The sequence below is a fragment of the Hypanus sabinus genome, chromosome 22, assembly GCF_030144855.1.
Source record: "Hypanus sabinus isolate sHypSab1 chromosome 22, sHypSab1.hap1, whole genome shotgun sequence".
Taxonomy (NCBI): domain Eukaryota; kingdom Metazoa; phylum Chordata; class Chondrichthyes; order Myliobatiformes; family Dasyatidae; genus Hypanus; species Hypanus sabinus.
Genome location: NC_082727.1, coordinates 45,841,414 through 45,862,933, shown reverse-complemented (window position 1 = coordinate 45,862,933; position 21,520 = coordinate 45,841,414). Strand labels below are relative to the sequence as shown.

At 39.6% G+C, this 21,520-nt stretch overlaps 1 protein-coding gene across 2 annotated transcripts in view; it reads left to right on the top strand.

Moving 5' to 3' along the window:
* Positions 1 to 21,520, top strand: part of ppp2r2d (protein phosphatase 2, regulatory subunit B, delta) — a 59,025-nt gene that overhangs the window by 32,569 nt on the left and 4,936 nt on the right. Inside the window, exons 4-9 of one of the 2 annotated variants that reach the window (XM_059947660.1) lie at positions 7,675 to 7,840; positions 13,656 to 13,768; positions 14,907 to 15,084; positions 15,990 to 16,154; positions 20,266 to 20,435; positions 20,540 to 20,631. In XM_059947660.1, the coding sequence (XP_059803643.1) occupies positions 7,675 to 7,840; positions 13,656 to 13,768; positions 14,907 to 15,084; positions 15,990 to 16,154; positions 20,266 to 20,435; positions 20,540 to 20,631 (884 nt within the window). Of the gene's footprint in view, positions 1 to 7,674; positions 7,841 to 13,655; positions 13,769 to 14,906; positions 15,085 to 15,989; positions 16,155 to 20,265; positions 20,436 to 20,539; positions 20,632 to 21,520 lie in introns of those variants that run through there. The other variant, XM_059947661.1, reaches the window with a different exon arrangement.

The window sequence follows — 21,520 nt, the reverse complement described above, 5'->3', positions numbered from 1 at the left end:
GAAATTTCATGGAAACCATTAAAAAGGTATAAAAAAGACAAACAACCATTTAACTGAGTTCCAATTTATGTATTTAAATGAAATACAGGGCTCATTAGACACTGTCAATATTATTGGTGGTTGTCTGTCATATCTGATGATGACAGGAGAGCTGTGCAGGAGAATTTTTAAAATGGAAAAACTGTTGCACTGGAGAAGTTCCACTCTCCTGACCTCAGGTCCAGGTCCTTTGGAGTGAGTAGATATCACAACTGGGGTCTTCCCTGTTTCCATTGGATGACCATGACTACTTCTATGCCTCATCATGCCCTGTGCTCTCCACTTAATGCTGCAGAACTGCCATCCTGGCCATTGGATCTCACTGTAGATCTCATTGGCCCAATCCACCAGAGGTGACTTTGCATGCTAGGACGGCATGTCCCTAACTCACCAGGATACGAGACCTGTTGGCTACCCTCACCTGGTTTAGCCAGCCTGTCAAAGCAGTGCATTGGGGTGTGGCCACTGTCACGTGCAAACAGCTACTTAAGTCACAGGTGAGAGCTAAGTGTCTAATGGGGATCAAAAGTAACATTCAAGATTATTGTTGACACCTTCAATTTCAAAGTTCCTAACTTATTGCAGTAATAAAATCACTTAACTTTCACTGTTGTTTTTCCTGGCTGATTCTAATATTTCCAAGTCTGAATGCTTGAAACTGTGATGAGCAAAACAGTACTGAATTGTCTTGCTGTTTATTTCTCGCCAACGATCAGTGATAAAAATCACTTTTTTTGTAACACAAATACACACAACTGACACTATTTAAAAACCGTCGCTCTGAACATAGCAGAGCCATAGTAGCATAGTGGTTAGGGCGATCTGGAGTTTGGTATTCAATTCCAGTGCTGTTCTGTGAGGAGTCTAAACGTTCTTCCTGGGGAATGTGTGGGTTTTCCCTGGGAGCTCCAGTTTTCTTCCTCTGTCCAAAGACGTACAGGGTGGGTTAATTGGTCATTGTAAATTGTTCCTTGATTAGGGCAGGATTAATCAGGGTTGTGGGTTGCTAGGGTGGTGTGGTTTGAAGGGCCAGAAGGACCTGCTCTGTAGGACAGGGTTTCTCAACCGGGGTTCCGTGGAACCCTAGTATTTTGTGAAAGGTTGCGAGGGGTTCCATGAGAGATTGTGATTTTAAAAACACATTGTTTTTTGAACTTCGTTTGATGCTAGCACTCGCAGTGGTGGGCATTGGCTGAGCAGCCCCGTTAGCAAGCTCTTTCGTTAGAGGTTTCTCAGAGCAGTATGGCAGTACGCAGTAGGGTCGTGTTTATTTGCTTGAGTCCATTCGCAGTTTTTGCCCGTGAGATGGGGAGGCCGTTGATGATTGGCGAGTGCTGAATTGCACGGAAGGGAGGATAGTAGGCTGATGATGAGCACTGTATTATACGGAGGGAAGGACGGTAAGCTGATGGTGAATATTGTATTGCACTGAGGGGAGAACAATAGGTTGATGATTAGATTGTGAGGACACTCAGTCCTCGTTTATTTTCATTTAGTAATGCATGCATTAAGAAATGATACAATGTTCCTCCAGTATGATATCACAAAAATGCAAGACAGACCAAGACTAACTTACAAAAACCACATAATTATAACATATAGTTACAACAGTGCAAATCAATGCGGTAATTTGATAAGGGCACACCATGGACACGGTAATAAAAAAGTCTCAAGGTCCTCGATAGCCTATCATCTCACGTAGAAGGAAGAAGAACTCTTCCTGCTATGAACTTCCAGCGCCGCAAAGCTTCCCGATGCAGCCTCTGGAAGCATCCGACTGAGTCTGTCCGAAAAAATTTGCGCCTCCGACCAACCCTCCGACACCAAGCACCGAGCACCATCTCTGCCGAGCGTTTTGACCCCGGCCCCGGCCGCCAAGCAACAGGCAAAGCTGAGGATTCGGGCCCTTCCTCTCCCGAGATTTTCCGATCACACAGTAGCAGCAGCAGCGAAACAGGCAGGTCAGAAGTTTCACCAGATGTTCCTCCATGCTTCTCACATCAGTCCCCATCACATAAGGATTGTGCACGGCCCCTACTTACAGATCTAGTTACAAATAACAGATATTCATTCCTGGAGTAGCCGCGCGCGCTGCCGTCGCGCCGCCGTTTCCTCGCATGAGCGCTGTATTACATGGAAGGAAGGACGGTAGCCTGATAGTGGACACTGTTATTGCACGGAGGGGAGGATGGTAGGCTGATGAGGAGCGTGAAGTGTGTTTTCCAAGCCTTGAATGAACTCTCCCAACTTGAGTTTTGATGTTATCCTCTTCCTCCCAAATTACCTCCCCCAACTTCCCATTCCGTCGCCAACTGAATTATGGGAGTGAACAAATTCTACCGATGGAGTAGAGAACTGGAGGGAAATTTTTGATTCTAAAGGCTGTCCAATGTGGCAATTTTTGAAGAGGAGGTGTCAGATGGAAGAGAAGGATTCTAGACCTGGACCTACAGACAACTCTAATAAATTTAATGATGGAAGAGTTACAATCTTCTGTCATTTCACAGAGCTAGTGCAACAATGGATACAAAAAAGTCTATTTTGTTTTACAAAACTGTAAATGTTTATTTACATAACAAATACATAAAGTATAAACATTATTTACAAGAATTGAGTAAATTCAAATTAAAGTATGATTACTATACTACTGTCTGTAAAACAGCCAATACTCTGGGAGGCTCATCCCTCCCAGAAAGCACTCTGTACTGAGTGGGACTGTATGCTTCCCTCTCCTTGGGCATGAATATATCCTTGGAGAGCAGCAGGCAGTCAGCCCTGGCAAAACCCTCGACTTTCCGCCGCCTAGACCTGCGAATGCAATCTTGGCCAGGCCCAGGAGCACGCCCACCAGTAGATCCTCCTCGCAACCCACTCTCTTCCTTACTGGGTGCCCAGATCTGAGGAGCACAGGACTGAAGTGCAACCAGAACTAGAGCAACAGCCCCTCTCACACTCCATATAAGTGTGGTATACTGACTTTTCCTGCCCACAAAATAGACAGATGGACGGGGTGTCAGTGAACCTGCTTAAAAACCAGTGGCACGGTACTGCCCTCTGCAACACCTTCCATCCTGGGTCCCCATGTCCAGGGGACGGACCCTACATAAAGAGATTTCCACTGGGGACCTCCTCTGCTGCCAGATGGTAAAACAAACTCAACAGCTCTTGGTATAAGTGAAGCAGTTTCCTCAAATCAGTGCAGCTGATGCTGCCAGCTAAAAGCTGTGTACCCTCATGGTAGCAGTGGCCCCGGCAGAGAGGCTGCATTGCCAGCACATGCCATTTTGGGGGTGGTCGCTATACAGGTGTCTCCATAGGATCCTGAGGAGGAGAGCTGCCAGCTGGGTATGCACATACACCAATGACTGAGCACCCTGTACAATTGGAAGACTCAGGACCGCAGCAGAGAGCCAATGCCTCCTGATGCACCAGAAGAAGTCCACCGGCCTCTTCTGGGTCCTGGAGACAAGCAGTGGGCGGGACTGAAGTTATCAGTCAGTACCATATGTTTTCAATAAAAGCTACTTATCAATGAGTTCTACATTTCGCTTTGACCGAGGAAACAAGGTCATCCTCAAAGCGTGTCTCCCACGTGGTGAACTGCCTCTCTTACTTTCCACCTCCGATGTTTGCGCCACCCTGAGCAGGGTGAATATACGGAAGACAGCTGGTCCGGATGGAATACCTGGCCGTGTGTTCAGAGTCTCTGCAGGGCAGTTGGCCAGGGACTTCATGGACATTTTCAATCTGTCCCTGGCCTAAGCAGTTGTCCCTACAAGCTTCAAGATCGCCACCATCGTGCCAGTGCTGAAGCATTCCACTGCCGCGGGCCTGAATGACTTCTGCCCAGTTGCACTCACCCCCACCTTTGCAAAGTGCTTTGAGAGACTGGTTCTATCACATCCGAAATCCTGTCTGCCCACTACCCTGCACCCCCATCAATTTTCCTATCGCATCAACAGAGGATGCCATCTCCATGGCACTTCATTCTGCCCTGACCCACCTGGACGGCCTCAACTTTTACGTCAGAATGCTGTTCATTGACTTTAGTTCGGCATTCAATACTGTGATCCACTCCAAGCTGATCGCCAAACTTTGCCAGTTTGGTATCAGGTCATCCCTCTGCAATTGGACCTGACTAACAAACCCCAATCTGTTAAGTTAGACAACCTCTCCTCCTCCATTCTCATCCTGAATCTCGGCGTCCCCCATGGCTGTGTGCTGAGCCCTCTTCTGTACTCCCTTTTCACCTATGACTGTTCCTGTACGTGGTTCTAACTCCATAGTCAGGTTCACAGATGAGACCACGATGATTGGCCTGATCAGAGAGGATGACGAGACAGCCTACAGGGACGAAGTCCAGCACCTGGCCGCATTGTGTGCTGACAACAACCTGGCCCTTAACACCCAGAAGACCAAGGAGATCATTGTGGACTTCAGGCATGCTAGGAGCCACACTCATGTCCCCATCTACATTAACGGAGCTGTAGTAGAGCATGAATCAAGCTTCAAATTCCTTGGTGTCCACATTTCTGAGAATCTCACCTGGTCGCTGAACTCCTCCATACTGACCAAAAAGGTGCAACAGAGCCTTTATTTCCTGTGGAACATCAAGAAAGCTCACCTCTGTCCCAGGATACTGATGGACTTTTACCGCTGTACCATTGAGAGCATACTCACCAACTGCATTTCAGTGTGGTATGGCAATTGTCCTGTATTGGACTGCAAAGCGCTCCAGCGGGTGGTGAAAACTGTCCAGCGGATTATCGGCACCCAATTTCCCACCATTGAGAGCATCTACCATAAACGCTGCCTGGGCAGGACAAAAAGCATTATCAAGGATGCATCTCACCCTAACCATGGACTTTTTACTCTCCTCCCATCTGGTAGGCGCTACAGGAGCTCCGCTCCCACACCAGCACGCTCAGAAAGAGCTTCTTCCTTGAGGCTGTGACCCTTCTGAACCTCACATTACAGTGCTAAGTAGTATTGCACCCATATTGTACTGTCTCAGTACTTTTATATTTCTATGCTGTAGCACTTACTTCTTATTCGCAGTTACTTTGTAAATAACACTATTCTTTTGCACTTCTGGTTAGATGCTAATTGCATTTCATTGGCTTTGTATCTGTACTCGGCACAATGACAATAAAGTTGAATCTAATCTACATGGACCGGTGATCCAGTTTGTGCCTAGCCTGTGGCAAACATCTTACAAATGTAGCAATGCCTCCAGCAAAATTGAAAAGACACAACCACAGATCACAGCTATATGACAAGTTAAAGTGCTGATTATTTTAAATAACTATTGGAATCTCAAAACAAATAGATTAAAGTTTTTGAAAGTAAAGTCATAGTCAGTAAAAAGTTTCAGGAACCAAATTGTTTAGTAGCTTTAAGATCAGTTCATTCGAGAATGCTTTTTAAAAAAAAAACTGCAAAAACCTGGACAAAGAGCACACCAATCCCCTGCTAAATACAGAATTCTGGTGGCTTAGCAGAGAAAGAGTTCTCAACAAGGTGTCTGAGCTGAAAGGTGAATTGCATGAGTAATTTCAAGAAAATATTAGGCCAGATTTTGCTAAGTGTTTTGAAGATGAAGATTGGTTGCAGAAATTAGCCTTAACAGACATTTTTCATCATATGAACCAGTTGAACAAGTCTCTACAAGACCTTGGAGAAAATGTTTTGACTTCAGGTGACAAGGTTCTTAGATTTAAAAGAAAACTGAATCTTTGGAAAATCATGCTACAAAAAGAAATCTTGAAATGTTTTCACTGCTGCTTGGGCTTGAGAATGAGGAAGGATATCAGAAGGCCTCAAATGTTATTGAAAGCTACCTGGAAGGAACTGCAGAACAAAACTGAACAGTACTTTTTCCATCCTTTTAACACAACTATATGACTGGGTGAGGGACTCTTTCTCTGAATCTTCTGCTCAGTTTGAGAACTTAACTTTGAGAGAAGAGGAAGAACTTTGTGAGCTGCACTCTGATCATGCACTGAAGATGAGACTTACCTGCCTGCTCCGGACAAGTACCAGATTTCTGTGAAAGAAAAATATCCTGCCATTCATAGGAAAGCAATGAACATTTTGCTACAGTTTTCAACTTCTTACATGTATGGACAAGCTTTTTCTTGTTAAACAAGCATGAAAAGCAAGGATAGAAATTGTCTCATTTCAGTTGAAGGTGAAATACATGAGTTTTTATCTCAGGACCCAGAATTGAGAACTTTATTATGTTTGCCTTATGAATTTTTAAAATTTATGAAGGAGAAAGGAAGTGTAATTCCCAGAAAGGTAAGTTAAGCTTAACTATCTATTTCGTTTCAAGAAAGGTTGGCTAAAAATTCATTCTCTACTCAAAAGAGCAATTATTTTTGGATTATTATATCTACATCTTACTAATCACACTAACGTACCATGAGCTCTAGATAAAATAATTTTTATGCAGTTGTTCCCTGAGACCTGAAAATTATTTCAAGGGTTGCTCCAGGGCAATAAGGTTGAGAAAGGCTGCTGTAGGGTATCACTAAATAAATAAAATTAATGGTATTGTGTCTAAATGCCACATGATGTGCACATGACTAACACTAATAAGAGAATGTTCAATAATCTCTTGTCCAATTATGTGGCATATTGCCCCAAGTAAATGCAGGGAATTCCAACTATTTGCTCATTAAGAGTTGTCCCAAATAAATGGTTGCCCCGTTAACCAATGACCCAATTAACTGCAATCCACTGTATTGTAGTATCAAGGGTGACGTCAGGCCAATGATGTTAGGTAATGAATCTTAAAAAAAAGAAAGGTAGCAATCTTGAAGCAGAGGTGAAGGAGTGAAAGGCAAGAGGTTTAGATTTGTTGAGGGCTTAATGCCAATGAAATGCCACTTTCTTGCAATTTTCAGTTTATTGAAATGGAAATTCTAAATTGCAAAACTAATGTTGGACTGCATGGTTGTGTCTTGCGTGAGTGTTTGTGAATATTATTTGTCTTTGTTTTAGCTTAAAGTTTAAAATACAGTACTATGAAAAAGTCTTAGGCATCCTAGATTTCTTAAAATATGGTTTCAGGTGGTATTTCCTCCACAGAGCTCTGATCTCAACATCATCAAAACTATGTAGAAGCAACCAAGACAGCTAAAGTTTGCAGAAGAACTGTGGCAAGTTCTCCAAGATGCTTGGAACAACCAACCAGCAGTTTTAAAGGCAAAGGGTGTCACACCAAATATTGATTTTTTTTTAACTGTTTACTACTCTTTACAGTAAGCTTTTGATATTTAGAAACTCTTCATTACAGTATTTTGAAAGCATCTTTGCTTTACAGATTTTTTTACATGTGCCTAAGACTTTTACACAGTACTGTATTCTTTAATTTATTGAATGTAAATTGTGTATGATAAATTGAAGACATATTAAAACCCAAGACACTATATGATCCTGCTGTGCAATTTCAATTTCATATTAGATCTAAAAAGTTGCAAATGAAGCACAAAAGGACGGAAGAATGTATGGGAGGAGATCAAAGGATAATGGAGAGATTTCTGCCATTACTATGTTGCTTATCAAGATGTATTAAGGATGTCAATATGTTAATATATTAATATTCAATATAACCTCCTGTTTCTTTTGCAGAGTAAAAGCAGACCTCACCATAGAGGCGAATACAATGTTTACAGTACATTTCAGAGTCATGAACCAGAGTTTGATTATCTGAAAAGTCTAGAAATTGAGGAAAAAATTAATAAAATCAGGTGGTTACCCCAACAGAATGCTGCTCATTTCTTGCTATCTACAAATGGTGAGATTTAGATTCTCATAATCTATTTGTAACTATCTTTCTATTGAAATCAAAAAGTGTGTTATAAATAAATTCAAAAGATTTGATTCTTGGTTTTGATATTCTAGATGTTGTGAATGGTTTCTTTGATAGTTACTTGCTGAATTGATTCAGTCAAACATAAGAGTGACACCGGTGGCAGTTTATTTAAAATGCCTATTTGGTAGTGAACAAAACCCAGAGCCTGTTGTGTGTAGGAAACTTCAGCTGTTACACCAAGTATTATAGAGACGTTATTATTGAATCCTAGGGCGCCATGGGTTGAAGTAGGTGAAGCTGGGCAGAATATTTTGCTGTTCATTGTAATCCAGTGATCTTGCCAAGAAAAATGTGTGTTTGAATTGCAGGTGACAATGTGAGCAAGACTAGCTAGTAAGCTAGTAACTCGCCACCAGTCACTGCCTGTGCCCATTTGAAGAGGTTATTTGGACAATGCTGCTGGGTTGTTAACGTCTCTGGATTCTGTGTTCTAAAATTTCAGTTGCATATATTTTATGCTATTGAAGATCTTTTTTTTTCCCCTCCTTGGAGTGAACTGTGTTAAACCTTTTTAGGTCACTTTGCACTACTCCATAAGTTCATCTGGGCACTTAAGTTTTTGAATCCTAACACAACTCTATATCAGGTACACAGGTGATGTTACTCTCCCACTGAAATATTCCTTTTAGAGCTATGCAGAGAACTGGGACTTCATTATCCTAGGAATGCCTATTGTTGAACATCCCTAAGAAGACCTTGTCTTCCTAGTGATTTAAGGATGCCAGGTTAACCTTTAAATCCTCAAGTTTTCTTTCCATTACTGCAGTAATATATTTATATCTCTCACTTTCTTCATTCTCTCTCCACAGATCAACTGCTTCCAAGTTCATTTCTCATATAGGCCCTTTCATCACTCTGCTGGTATTCAAATTTGATTTTTCCTTCCCTCCCCAATCCCTCCCAGTTTTTAATTTTGAAAAAATATGCAGTTGGCTCACAACCTTATAGCAGTTTGGAGGCTGTGAATGCTGGCAGTCATTATTGAAACTGGCCATTATTGCAGCTCTTGGCCTCCTGCAACCTTTACCAAACTTGTCAGGCCATTTGGCTCATCGAGTCTGCTCTACCGTTTCATCATGGCTGATCCATTTTTCCTCTCAGCCCCAATCTCCTGCCTTTTCTCTTCATGCCCTGACCAATCAAGAATATATCAACTTCTGCCTTAAATATACATAAAACTTGGCCTCCACAGCTGCCTGTGACAAAAAATTCCACAAATTTGCCACACTCTGGCTAAAGAAATTCCTTCACATCTTCACTCTAAGATGATGCCCCTCTCTTCTGAGGCTATGTCCCTTAGTCTTCAACTCTACCATCACAGCAAACATCTTCTCCACATCCACTCTACCAAGGCCTTTCACCCCTCGATGGGTTTCAATTAGATCACTCCTCATTTTTCTGAAATCTAGTGCCCAGAGGCATCAAACGCTCTTTGTATGACAAGCGATTCAATCCTGGAATCATTTTTATGAACCTCCTTTGAACCTCTCCAGTTTCAGCACATCTTTTCTAAGATAAGGGGTCCAAAACTGCTCACAGTACCTCCAGTGAGGCCTCACAGTGCTTTATCAAGTCTCCACATTACATCCTTGTGTTTATGTTCTAGTCCTCTTGAACTGAATGCTAGCAATGCATTTGCCTTCCTCATCGCAGATTCAATCTGCAAATTAACCTTTAGGGAATCCAGCACAAGGACTCCCAAATCCCTTTGCACCTCAAATTTTTGAATTTTCTCTCCATTTAGAAAATAGTAAACCCTAAAATTGAGGGGCATCCTTTTAGAACACAGGGAAGGAGAAATTCTTTTAACCAGACAGTAGTCAATCTGTGGAATGCTCTGCTACAGGCAGTTGTGGAGGCCAAGTCCATGGGTGTATTTAAAGCAAAAATGGAAATATCCTGATTATAGACAATAGGTGCAGAAGTAAACCATTCGGCCCTTCAAGCCTGCACCGCCATTTTGAGATCATGGCTGATCATCTACTATCAATACCCGGTTCCTGCCTTGTCCCCATATCCCTTGATTCCCCTATCCATAAGATACCTATCTAGCTCCTTCTTGAAAGCATTCAGAAAATTGGCCTCCACTACCTTCTGAGGCAGTGCATTCCAGACCCCCACAACTCTCTGGGAGAAGAAGTTTTCCCTTAACTCTGTCCTAAAAGACCTACCCCTTATTCTCAAACCATTCCCTCTGGTACTGGACTCTCCCAGCATCTGGAACATATTTCCTGCCTCTATCTTGTCCAATCCCTTAATAATCTTATATGTTTCAATCAGATCCCCTCTCAATCTCCTTAATTCCAGCGTGTACAAGCTCTAACCTCTCTGCGTAAGACAGTCCAGACATCCCAGGAATTAACCTCGTGAATCTATGCTGCACTTCCTCTACAGCCAGGATGTCCTTCCTTAACCCTGGAGACCAAAACTGTACACAGTACTCTAGGTGTGGTCTCACCAGGGCTCTGTACAAATGCAAGAGGATTTCCTTGCTTTTGTACTCAATTCCCTTTGTAATAAAGGCCAACATTACATTAGCCTTCTTCACTGCCTGCTGTACTTGCTCATTCATCTTCAGTGACTGATGAACAAGGACTCCTAGATCTCTTTGTATTTCTCCCTTACCTAACTCTACACCGTTCAGATAATAATCTGCCTTCCTGTTCTTACTCCCAAGTGGATAACCTCACACTTATTCACTTTAAATGTCAGGGTTTGACGTGATTGGTCAGGGTATCAAAGATTATGGTGAGCAGAGAGATGTATGGAGTTGATTGGAATCTGGGGTTAGCCATGATGGAATGGCAGAGCAGACTCAGTGGACTGATTGGCCTAATTCTGTTCCTATGTCTTTTGCTCTTAAGGTCTTCTTCCAAAGTGCATGACCGTACACTTCCCAACAATGTATTCTATCTGTCTCTTCTTTGCCCATACTCTTAATCTATTTAAGTCTTTCTGTGGCCTCTCTATTTTCACAAAACTACCTGCCCCTCCACCTTTCTTCATATCCTCTGCAAACTTTGCAACAAAGCCATCAATTCTATCATCCAAATCATTGACGTATAACGTAAAAAGAATCAGTCCCACGCAGACCCTGTGGAGCACCACAGCTCACTGGTAGCCAACCAGAAAATGCTCCCTTCATTCCCCTCCTTCCCTCCTGCCAATCAGCCAATGCTTTATCCATGCTAGAAGCTTTCATGTAGTACCTTGTTAAGCAGCCTTGTGTGTGGCACCTTGACAAAGGCATTATGAAAATCCAAATATACAACGTCAACCAATTCTCCTTTGTCTACCCCACTTGTTAGTTCTTCAAAGAATTCCAACAGATTTGTCAGGCAAGATTTTCCCTTGAGGAAACCATGCTGACTATGGCCTTTTTTATCTTGTGCCTCCCAGTACCCTGAGACCTCATCATTAATAATCGACTCAACATCTTTCAAGCCACTGATGTCAGACTAACTGGCTTATAATTTCCTTTTTTCTGCCTCTCTCCCTTCTTGAGGAGTGGTTTTGAAGTGGCTAGCCATCTTCCTAAAGATGGTTTTCTTTTAAGGTCCCAAACATTTTTTTTCTGCTTTCACTGGATATACAAAGCATTGCTTCATTTCATAAAAGCTTGAAACTTATAAAATGAAATAGAGCACTGTATTGTATTCAGTTCAACTTCCTGCAGTCTAGCCACTATATTTGAATGTCTGCCTGTCATTGTGGCTTCTCTGTCAGTACAAATTCCATTGTAGCAGCCATATAACAGTTCATGCCTGAGTATCTTGCAGAATTTGAAACAGTCTAGCAACAAATGTAAGTTATGGCTATCATTCATGCAAAGTAAATCTCTAACAAAGGTCCTGTCCTACCAGAGTCCACAAATCATATGAACCACAGCTTTATGAATACCAAACCAGTCACCGAGCTGTTGTTGCTAACTGGCCTGAATGTTTTCACTTCCTGAATAAATTGTGTTTTAGTGTTTTCTTCAACATGGTAATTCAGTTTGAGACAGTAGTGTTTGTCAGAGGGCTGCTGCAAGTTTTTTCAGCTCTAAAGATTGACCAACAGACTTAATAACTGAATTATAATTTTATGATTATAATAACTGAATTACTTATTATAAATTATGATTTCCATTTGCAATGTGTTGGGTCAGGAGATGTGATATATTTAGCATACAGGCTGTTCCTGTGTAAAGAACAAGTTCCTTTTTTTTAACAGACATCTAAATCGATTTTATACATGTTGGAAAATACATAGAAATAACTCAAATGTAAGGAAGAGCATCAAAAGTACACTATTGATAAGACAGAAGAATTACAAAAAAGCATGAGAGGGGACTAGTTCTACCATCTGTAATATATGTCTGTTTGACTTTTGAACTTAATATTATGGAGCTCATTTATATGTAGAGATGTCCATAAGTTGGCCATTTGTAACCCAAAGACGGTCTGTAACTTCATTGATCAGCATGAATCATTTAGTAGTTCTTATGTAGTTACCACTTCATCTGACTTCATGGAAGAATTCTGCTGACTTTTCTTTTAGAATTGGGTGTTTGCTTTCAAGGCAACAAATCAGTTTGGAAGCTTTTATAACATTATTGCTCACAATGACACCTCATACAGCATACTGAGGTTAAGGGCATTCTACTTCCCTGTTTTTTTCTTTGATTAGTCCATCACGTCTCATCTCTGTTAAGTTTTGTCGGAATTTTACTTATTCCAAACAAATGATCCAACAATAACTGCTTTGACGGAATTCTTTTTGGACACATTAAAATCTTTTTTTAACTTGGTGGTTTATGCTGCTGTAATTTCAGTTGAAAACCACATGCAAGCATAGTTTTAAATAAAAGAATAAATAAAAGGAGTTGAAGTGGGTCAGAACATAAACTTCATGAAATTCTGCTCCATTCTGAAATCTTAAGTCTGTACTATTTTTCCCTAAATTTATATGTATATAATATGTGTGTGTTTATGTTTCTCATCATGTGAATTGGCATGGCTCTGTGGATCAGTTATTGAGAAACACTGGTCTTGTTCACCCTTTTGGGTATTCTATAATTTTTAGGGTAGTGCTTTGCATGGACACAGGCAAAAATAAATTAGTATAATGTGCATGTACACAGATAAATATAAGAACGTGTTATTCCATTGTCAAATGGAATCCATCATGCTTTATTTTTGTTATTTTCATGTTAATTTTGACTAAATTTATTATTTTAGTTAGATATTCAGCGGATTAAAAACGCAAAGTTGAAATGTCAAAAATATTGAATAAATGAAAATTGGATCCTTTGAAATGTGAAATTTGCATATTGAAAAGAAAGAAATTGTCCCCTATGTTTCTAATCCTCCAGAATATCCCAAAGTGAATTTTCTTTTTTAGGTTTAGTCACTATTAAAACATAGGGAATATGGAGGGCAAATTTCACAGATTTCTGAGTGGGTGTGTTGTTTCATGCTTACTTGGGTGTAGTTTTGTGCTGTTACCATGTCCATCAATAACCTTATAGCTAGCAAACAAGAATTTTCAGAATCTATTCACATTCCAAAGGAAAAAAATTATATAATGACATATTATTTCTGCAGATATTTCTGTCATGATTGAAGTCTTTTTGATCCTGAGAATCTCGCATTGAACAACAAAGATGAAATTCTCAATTGATTCAAATCTAGATGTACTTGAAGTAAATCATTCGAAAGAATATAAACTTTGAGGTTTAACTTGTAACTTTCAGATAAAACTATAAAATTGTGGAAGATAAGTGAAAGGGACAAACGAGCAGAAGGCTATAATTTGAAGGAAGAAGATGGAAGATTTAGGGATCCTATCAGAATAACCACTTTACGGGTATGCGATGCTGATATGATTGGTTTGAGAGATAATCATCAATTTATTTGGGTTGTGTCATTCATGACGATGTTGCTGTGCTCACACAGAGATTGTGCAGATCTAGATTTAACCCCACTGAGTACGAAAAACCTGCAGGTACTTCTGTCATAAATAGACATTAGATCACATTTGTATTTACCACAGCTGATTTGATAAGTTAAATTATTGAAGTTGTTTCTTTCTAGAACCTGGCCTATATGATAAATAATTGGAAGATTGTTTAAATATGTCATTCCTATATGCCAAAAGTCTGATTAGACCAGTAATTGGAATCAACCATCAGTGTTACTGCTGATTGATTACATTCAAATACTACATTCAAATTGTGTTTTCTAAAAAAGAATGTTTTATGCATTAGTACTGTTAAGCTATAACTTAATTTAAAGCTGAGTTTAATTTAAATGAGAATTCTCATTATTGTTGCACAGCAGACATAGTCAGGAAAACCAAATTAACTAAGTTCTCAAATAGAGATATAATCAGGGTATATTTGGGTTATTATTAAGGCTGGTAGTTATGAAACTAATGGGGATATTATACAGTTATATCAATCCTCCCTCTCCCTCACAGACTGAATTAAATTTTAATAGCAGGTTAAGCATGTTGTATTTGTTTCATTTGAAAATAAATGTAGGTAGCTGATAAGAGTAGTTTGACTGCTTTTAGGCATATGCAGCCCACGTGGGATTTCTCAGCAATTCTTTGTGCCCAGTACATTTAGCTATCGTCTGGGATGCTATATAATGGACCACCATCCAAGGCATGCACTGTGAATTTTATCTAAATATTGTTTCAGATTTTGTTTTATAGTTTGCCAATCTTAAATTCAAGTCCTCTAACTCAAAGCAATATTTATTGACTATAACAATAAAATCTAATAGAGTTACTCATCGCAATTTTTTTGTAATGAATTGCATATAGTATTTTCTTATGGCATTCTAGAAAATTAATCTGGAATATAGTAGTTCAATAGAAAACTCAACCCAAGGAACTTGATACATAATTTTTGGGTGTATAGCAGATTCCAACTTAAGTGAGAAAGTGAGTAAATGTTATAATTTTCTGTTTGAAAATGATTTTGTTTTTAACTTGACAGGTGCCAGTACTAAAACCTATGGACTTGATGGTAGAAGCAAGTCCGCGAAGAATATTTGCAAATGCACATACTTATCACATTAACTCAATTTCAGTAAATAGTGACTATGAAACCTACCTTTCATCAGATGATCTTAGAATAAACCTGTGGCATTTAGAAATTACAGATAGAAGTTTTAGTATCCTTTCTCAATGTTCCTATTATAGTCTATTGTGATATCTGATTTAGTAATATCTGTTTCTATCAAATATTCTTTCATCCAAACCAGCATTTAAAATGTTTTCTGTGATTGAATATAACTAGCATTGTTGTTGTCACAATCTGTGACATTTTGCAATTTCTCATTTGTATACTTTCCATTCCTCGTTAGATGCAAGGCTTTAGCTGTTGAGGATTAGTAAACAATTATGCAACTGTGGCTTAAACTACAGCTTCAGTTTGAGTGATTTCTCCTTTAATAAACTGTTTTGGGGGCAAATGAGATTTGTAAAAATTGCTTGGAAGTTTCACTGCAAATAAAATGTGCATACTGTACTACTGTTGATCTCATTTGAGGAAGTCTTACACAGGAGAAAATTTACTAAGATGGAAAACCATATAAAAATCTCAGATGAATTTCTTGAGGAACACGAAGGCTTTTCAACAGGTTAGTTTCAACTACAGATCACTTTTTTGGATATGGTTAAATAGATTACTGGCCAGTCATGTTCATATTGCCATAAATATTCAGAAAAGTCATAGTCCAGAAAATTATTTTTTTATGGGTTTCCCCCAATAACTGTTTGAACCTTCTGTGAGAATACAAAAGCAAACCTTTTAATTTTATTAGGTTATTTTGGTAACATTGGGCTTAAAGATTAGATCCCCTTAACTGAAATAGTGAATGAAAGTATAATTCCTTTCAAATATATCTTGACCATTTTGCAGTTTTTTTTAAAAAACTTATTCCTTTCCCATCTCCCTTGTCTTTTGATAGAAATTTGTATTTTATATTTATCATAAACTATTGATTTTCATGTGAAATATGTTCATGTAATTGTTTCCTTGTTTAGTTATAAAGTTTTTCTTAACAACTTGCTAAAGATATTGTAGATATTAAACCTGCCAACATGGAAGAGCTGACAGAAGTAATTACAGCAGCAGAATGTCATCCTCATCAGTGCAATGTGTTTGCCTATAGTAGTAGTAAAGGTACTATAAGACTTTGTGATATGCGTGCTGGTGCCCTGTGTGACAAGCATTCAAAATGTAAGTATGCCCTACTCACTTACAAGAAGTTGCATGAATTACGTTCCCCTACTGTAATATCTGAATTTGTTTTAAGTTGTAAAATCAGCTGGGCTTTTTTTTTACAAATAATTTTATTACAAATAAAAAAGATTTAAGGTTCTTTAATGATTACAAAATATAATGATTGTGCAGATATTAAATACAAGTTTTTAAAAAATTCTAGTTGGATCCCAATTTTGTACCCATAGGGAGAGCAGTAAAAAAAGGAAATGTGCACTTCCAAAGTCCCATCTACCAAAATGTGGCCTACCACTAAATGCTGACTCTGTTCCTGATATCTCGCTCTTTCTTTTGTTTTTTGAATGTAACTGATATTCTTATTTGGAAATCTACATTTACTTCTGTAGGATGTAAGAATGACAGTTTAAAGAGGCTATTGATGACAGGTTATGTTATCTACAATCTATCAAGATATTCTAACTATCTATGGGTACTTAGCCTCATCTATCAGATGTCCCATATCTGGTTTGTAAAACAGAACATGCTTAATTCTGACTTGCAATATGACAGTCTTGTGCATATGTTGTACATGTGGAGACTTTATTGTTTTGGAGATGGCTACACACCCTCATGGGAAGATTTCAACTTAGTCATACTTTGTAAGTTATACAACTCACAGAAGTAGCTTATATATGAGAATGAACACAGAATTGTGAACATAATTCTGGTACACCTGACTTTTTTAATTAAGGAAGAAGATAGCAAAATGTGCTGCTAACAGATTAACTGTTAGCAAATCTGAATTGTAGATTTATAGCAAAGGCTACTGATTTCTGCCAGATCCTAGCAAAGTATTGTTACAGCCAAGTATATTCAGTTATCTGGATCATAATTAATATGTCACGGAGAGCTTTAATCAACCATTCAGATATTACTCACAGAAACCTATTCTGCAGTTGATTGCTATGCAGATATCTCTTTATTTCATTGCATATGACAGATATTTGCAAGGCAGGTAAGGAAACTACGTTGTTGGAGACAGATGGAAGTCAGGGAAACCAGAAGAAGATTTCCATTCATAGGCAAAATCTTCAAAGAAGTAATTAAGTATTTAGGATGAGGATGAGGCTTTTCTTTCCAGGACAAAGGAGATGTCTTCCTTTTTTAAGCAAAGGGGCTTCCCTTCATCCACCATGCTCTCAGGATGAGGCTTTTCTTTCCAGGATGAAGGAGATGTCTTCCTTTCTTAAGCAAAGGGGCTTCCCTTCGTCCACCATCAACTCTGCTCTCAAACGCATCTCTCCCATTTCCCGCACATCTGCCCTCACCCCATCCACCCGCCACCCCACTCAGGATAGGGTTTCCCTTGTCCTTACCTACCACCCGACCAGCCTCCAGGTCCAACATATAATTCTCTGTAACTTCCGCCACCTCCAACAGGATCCCACTACCAAACACATTTTTCTCTCCCCCCCCCCCCGCTTTTCGCAGCGATCGCTCCCTACGCGACTCCCTTGTCCACTCGTCCCCCCCCCCCCCCCCCATTCCTTCCCACTGATCTCCCTCCTGGCACTTATCCTTGTAAACGGAACAAGTGCTACACCTGCCCTTACACTTCCTCCCTCACCACCATTCAGGGCCTCAGACAGTCCTTCCAGGTGAGACGACACGTCACCTGTGAGTCGGCTGGTGTGGTATACTGCGTCCGGTGCTCCCGGTGTGGCCTTTTATATATTGGTGAGACCCGACGCAGACTGGGAGACAGTTTCGTGGAACACCTACGCTCGATCCGCCAGGAAAAGCAGGATCTCCTAGTGGCCACACGTTTTAATTCTACGTCCCATTCCCATTCTGGTATGTCTATCCATGGCCTCCTCTATTGTCAAAATGAATCCAAACTCAGGTTGGAGGAACAACACCTTATATACCGGCTGGGTAGCCTCCAACCTGATGGCATGAACATTGACTTCTCTAACTTCCTTTAATGACCCTCCTCCCCTTCTTACCCCATCCCTGACATATTTAGTTGTTTGCCTGTTCTCCATCTCCCTCTGGTGCTCCCCCGGCTCCTTTCTTTCTCCTGAGGCCTCCCGTCCCATGATCCTTTCCCTTCTCCAGCTCTGTATCACTTTCGCCAATCACCTTTCCAGCTCTTGGCTTCATCCCACCCCCTCCGGTCTACTCCTATCATTTCACATTTCCCCCTCCCCATTCTACTTTCAAATCTCTTACTATCTTTCCTTTTGGTTAGTCCTGACAAAGGGTCTCGGCCTGAAACGTCGACATCGCTTCTCCCTATAGATGCTGCCTAGCCTGCTGTGTTCTACCAGCATTTTGTGTGTTGTTTGAATTTCCAGCATCTGCAGATTTCCTCGTGTTTTGCTAAGTATTTACTTAATTCTTAGGTCTCATAAGCAGGCTTTCACTGATGAAACTTTCAATAATATATCCTTGATATTCAGTGGTCTTCTGTCTTAAATATTAATCATTATGACCTAAACAGCATTTGCCAAAACAGTATCTTTGAGTCCATTATTTATCTTTCTCCCTTTAGATTAAAGCTGAATATCAATATGGGCACAACTGCCTAATATTTTGGGTGTATCTGACACCATGCCTGCTTTTCCTGATCTTTGTACTCTTGAATCTAATCTTTTAACATACTCCTGTGGTTTCCATCTGTTGTTGATTGCATCGTTAGTTGGAAGTGTTATTTTTGCTCTTTTGAGCCGCGATAATCACATCTGTTAGGAACCTACCTAGTTGTGGACTCTTTCTAATGCATGCACGGTTGATGAAATGGGATTGGAGATGAGCTGAGAAGGGTAATTAGCCAAAGAATTTTTTTGTTCATTGGTACCATTTGCAGTAGTACATCTGTGGGATTGGCATTGAACAAACTTCAGGAAACCTCTGAGATCTATGTGAATGACAGTGATCTATGTGTTTTAAAATCTGAGAACTTGGGTGTTTTATGAGAACTAAGTTTGCTGCAGCTATCCCTCTTTTGGAATATAACCTCAGTTGAAAAAGATGTGCAAAATAGCTGAGGTCTATATCAGAGCAGATATTTGAAACTGTTTCCCCTTGCTGAAAAATCTGGGAGTTAAGTTTATGGTCTCAGCACAAAGACACCAGTTTATTCCTGAGAATTGGAGATTTATGAACCTTTGAAATTTTCAGAGAACTGTGCAGGCTCAACCATTGAGAATATTCCCAGTGACATTCAATAGAGTTTTGAACACTAAAGGGATATGGGATATTGTGGGAAAATGGCAATGAGGTTGAAAATCATGATGACCTTATCAAATAAAGAAGCTGATTGAGGAAGTTTGCTGTCCAATCCCAATTTATTTTGAAAAGCAAGTTTGTTCAGCAATGAGTATCTTTTCCAAGTCAGGGATTGTGTGTACCTGGAGGAAAACTGTAGGTGCTGATGTTTGTATACAATTACTGCCCTCACCTTCATCGCTGTAGAGGTCCCAGAGTTTGGGAAATGCTGTTTGGCTATCCATGTAGTACCATATTTTGGAGGTGATGCACAGTTGTGTCCTAAAGGTAGAGGGAATAAATGTTTAGGCTTTTGAGTGGAGGGCCAATCAAGCAGAATACTTTTCCTTGAATGGTGTGGAGCTGCTTGATCTTTGTAGCTGCATTCATCCAAGTAAATGGAGAGTGTTCCCCCATGAAGTGGGGGAGTTTGGAGGTGAATCACTTGCTGCAGAATATCCAAACTCTGACTTGCTCTTGTAGTAATAATATTTATTCTTTTTTTTCATTTATTGAGATACAGTGTGGAATAGGCCCTTTCAGCACTTGGAGCCGTGCTGTCCAGGAACCCCCGATTTAACCCTAGCCTAGTCATGGGACAGTTTACACTGACCAACTAACCTACTACCCAGTTAGTCTTTGGACTGTGGGAGGAAACTATAGCACCCAGAGGAAACCCATGTGGTCACAGGGAGAATGTACAACCTCCTTACAGATAGCGGCAGGAAATGAACCTGGGTGGCTGTACTGTAAAGTGTTGTGTTAACCACTACGCTACTGAGCTACAGTTTTATGATACAAGTAATTTATTAAGTAATCAGATGGAGATGTCTAACCTTTATTAATATTCTACTTCTAGTCTTTGAAGAACCAGAAGATCCGAGTAGTAGATCATTTTTCTCTGAAATCATCTCCTCAATTTCTGATGTAAAGTTCAGCCATAATGGTCGGTACATGATGACAAGAGACTATTTATCTGTTAAGGTTTGGGACGTTAATATGGAAACTAGACCAGTAGAGACATACCAGGTGAGTACTTTAGACTGTTGATAATGCTTTTTCTTTATTTTTCTCTCTCTGTAACAACAATTCGTGATCATTGATTTGTGCTTTGTTTTAATGCTTTGTTCCAGGTGCATGAATACCTGCGGAGCAAATTATGTTCTTTGTATGAAAATGATTGTATCTTTGACAAATTTGAGTGTTGCTGGAATGGTTCAGACAGGTAATATAGTGTTTATTGACATGTTTCTGTTTATTGCCAATTCAGTTGTTATCTTGTATCCGAATAGTATTGCATATTCTATTTCCTAGATTTTTATTGTAAAAACTATACTGACACTTCAGTGGAGTGTTGAAATGCTTTGTTATCCAGACATCCTTATCTCTGAACTATTAAATTCAGATGCCGTTATGGTACTGGCATGTATTGTGTATATTCAATGAAAAATAGTGTTTTCTAGGTGACCTTTGCCCTTTATCACAAGTAACTAATGAATGCTACTTATTCACTTGCTACTTGCCCATGCAGAAAATAGATCTGCATGTGTGAAAGGTTAAATCAGCAACTCTTTCACCGAACTGTAACATAGTCTGAACTTTTCATGGTGCAAGATTGCAGTGTATTGTGGTTCTTCATCCACCACCACCTGTATTGCGGCTTCTAACTTATATCCTAAACTTTCATAGTCTCCAACAAGTACTTTTTCTCGTTCATTCTATCTTAGTACATTTGTGGACATGATTCTATAAATCTATATCCAATCTATAAATTGTACTTTTCATTAGATATTCCATTCTAGTGTATAAAAACCTCTTTTAAACTGTGTCCTTAACATTTTTTCCTATCCATTTTATCTCTGCAAGAAAGCTGTCACTTTCACCCGTCTTATCATGCATTTCTGAAATTTGATAAAGAAGTATCCTTTTCACGCTCTATATGGACAAAAATGTATTTAGAAACAATTCTTCCTTCTGTTGCTAAGCATTGCTATTTGCATTACTTTAGTGCTGTGTTTGAAGTTGAGATTAAATTATAGTTACCTTTTCCATTGATTGTATGCCAGGATAGAATTCATTCATACTTGAGGGATTGGAATACCTTATTTTCATAT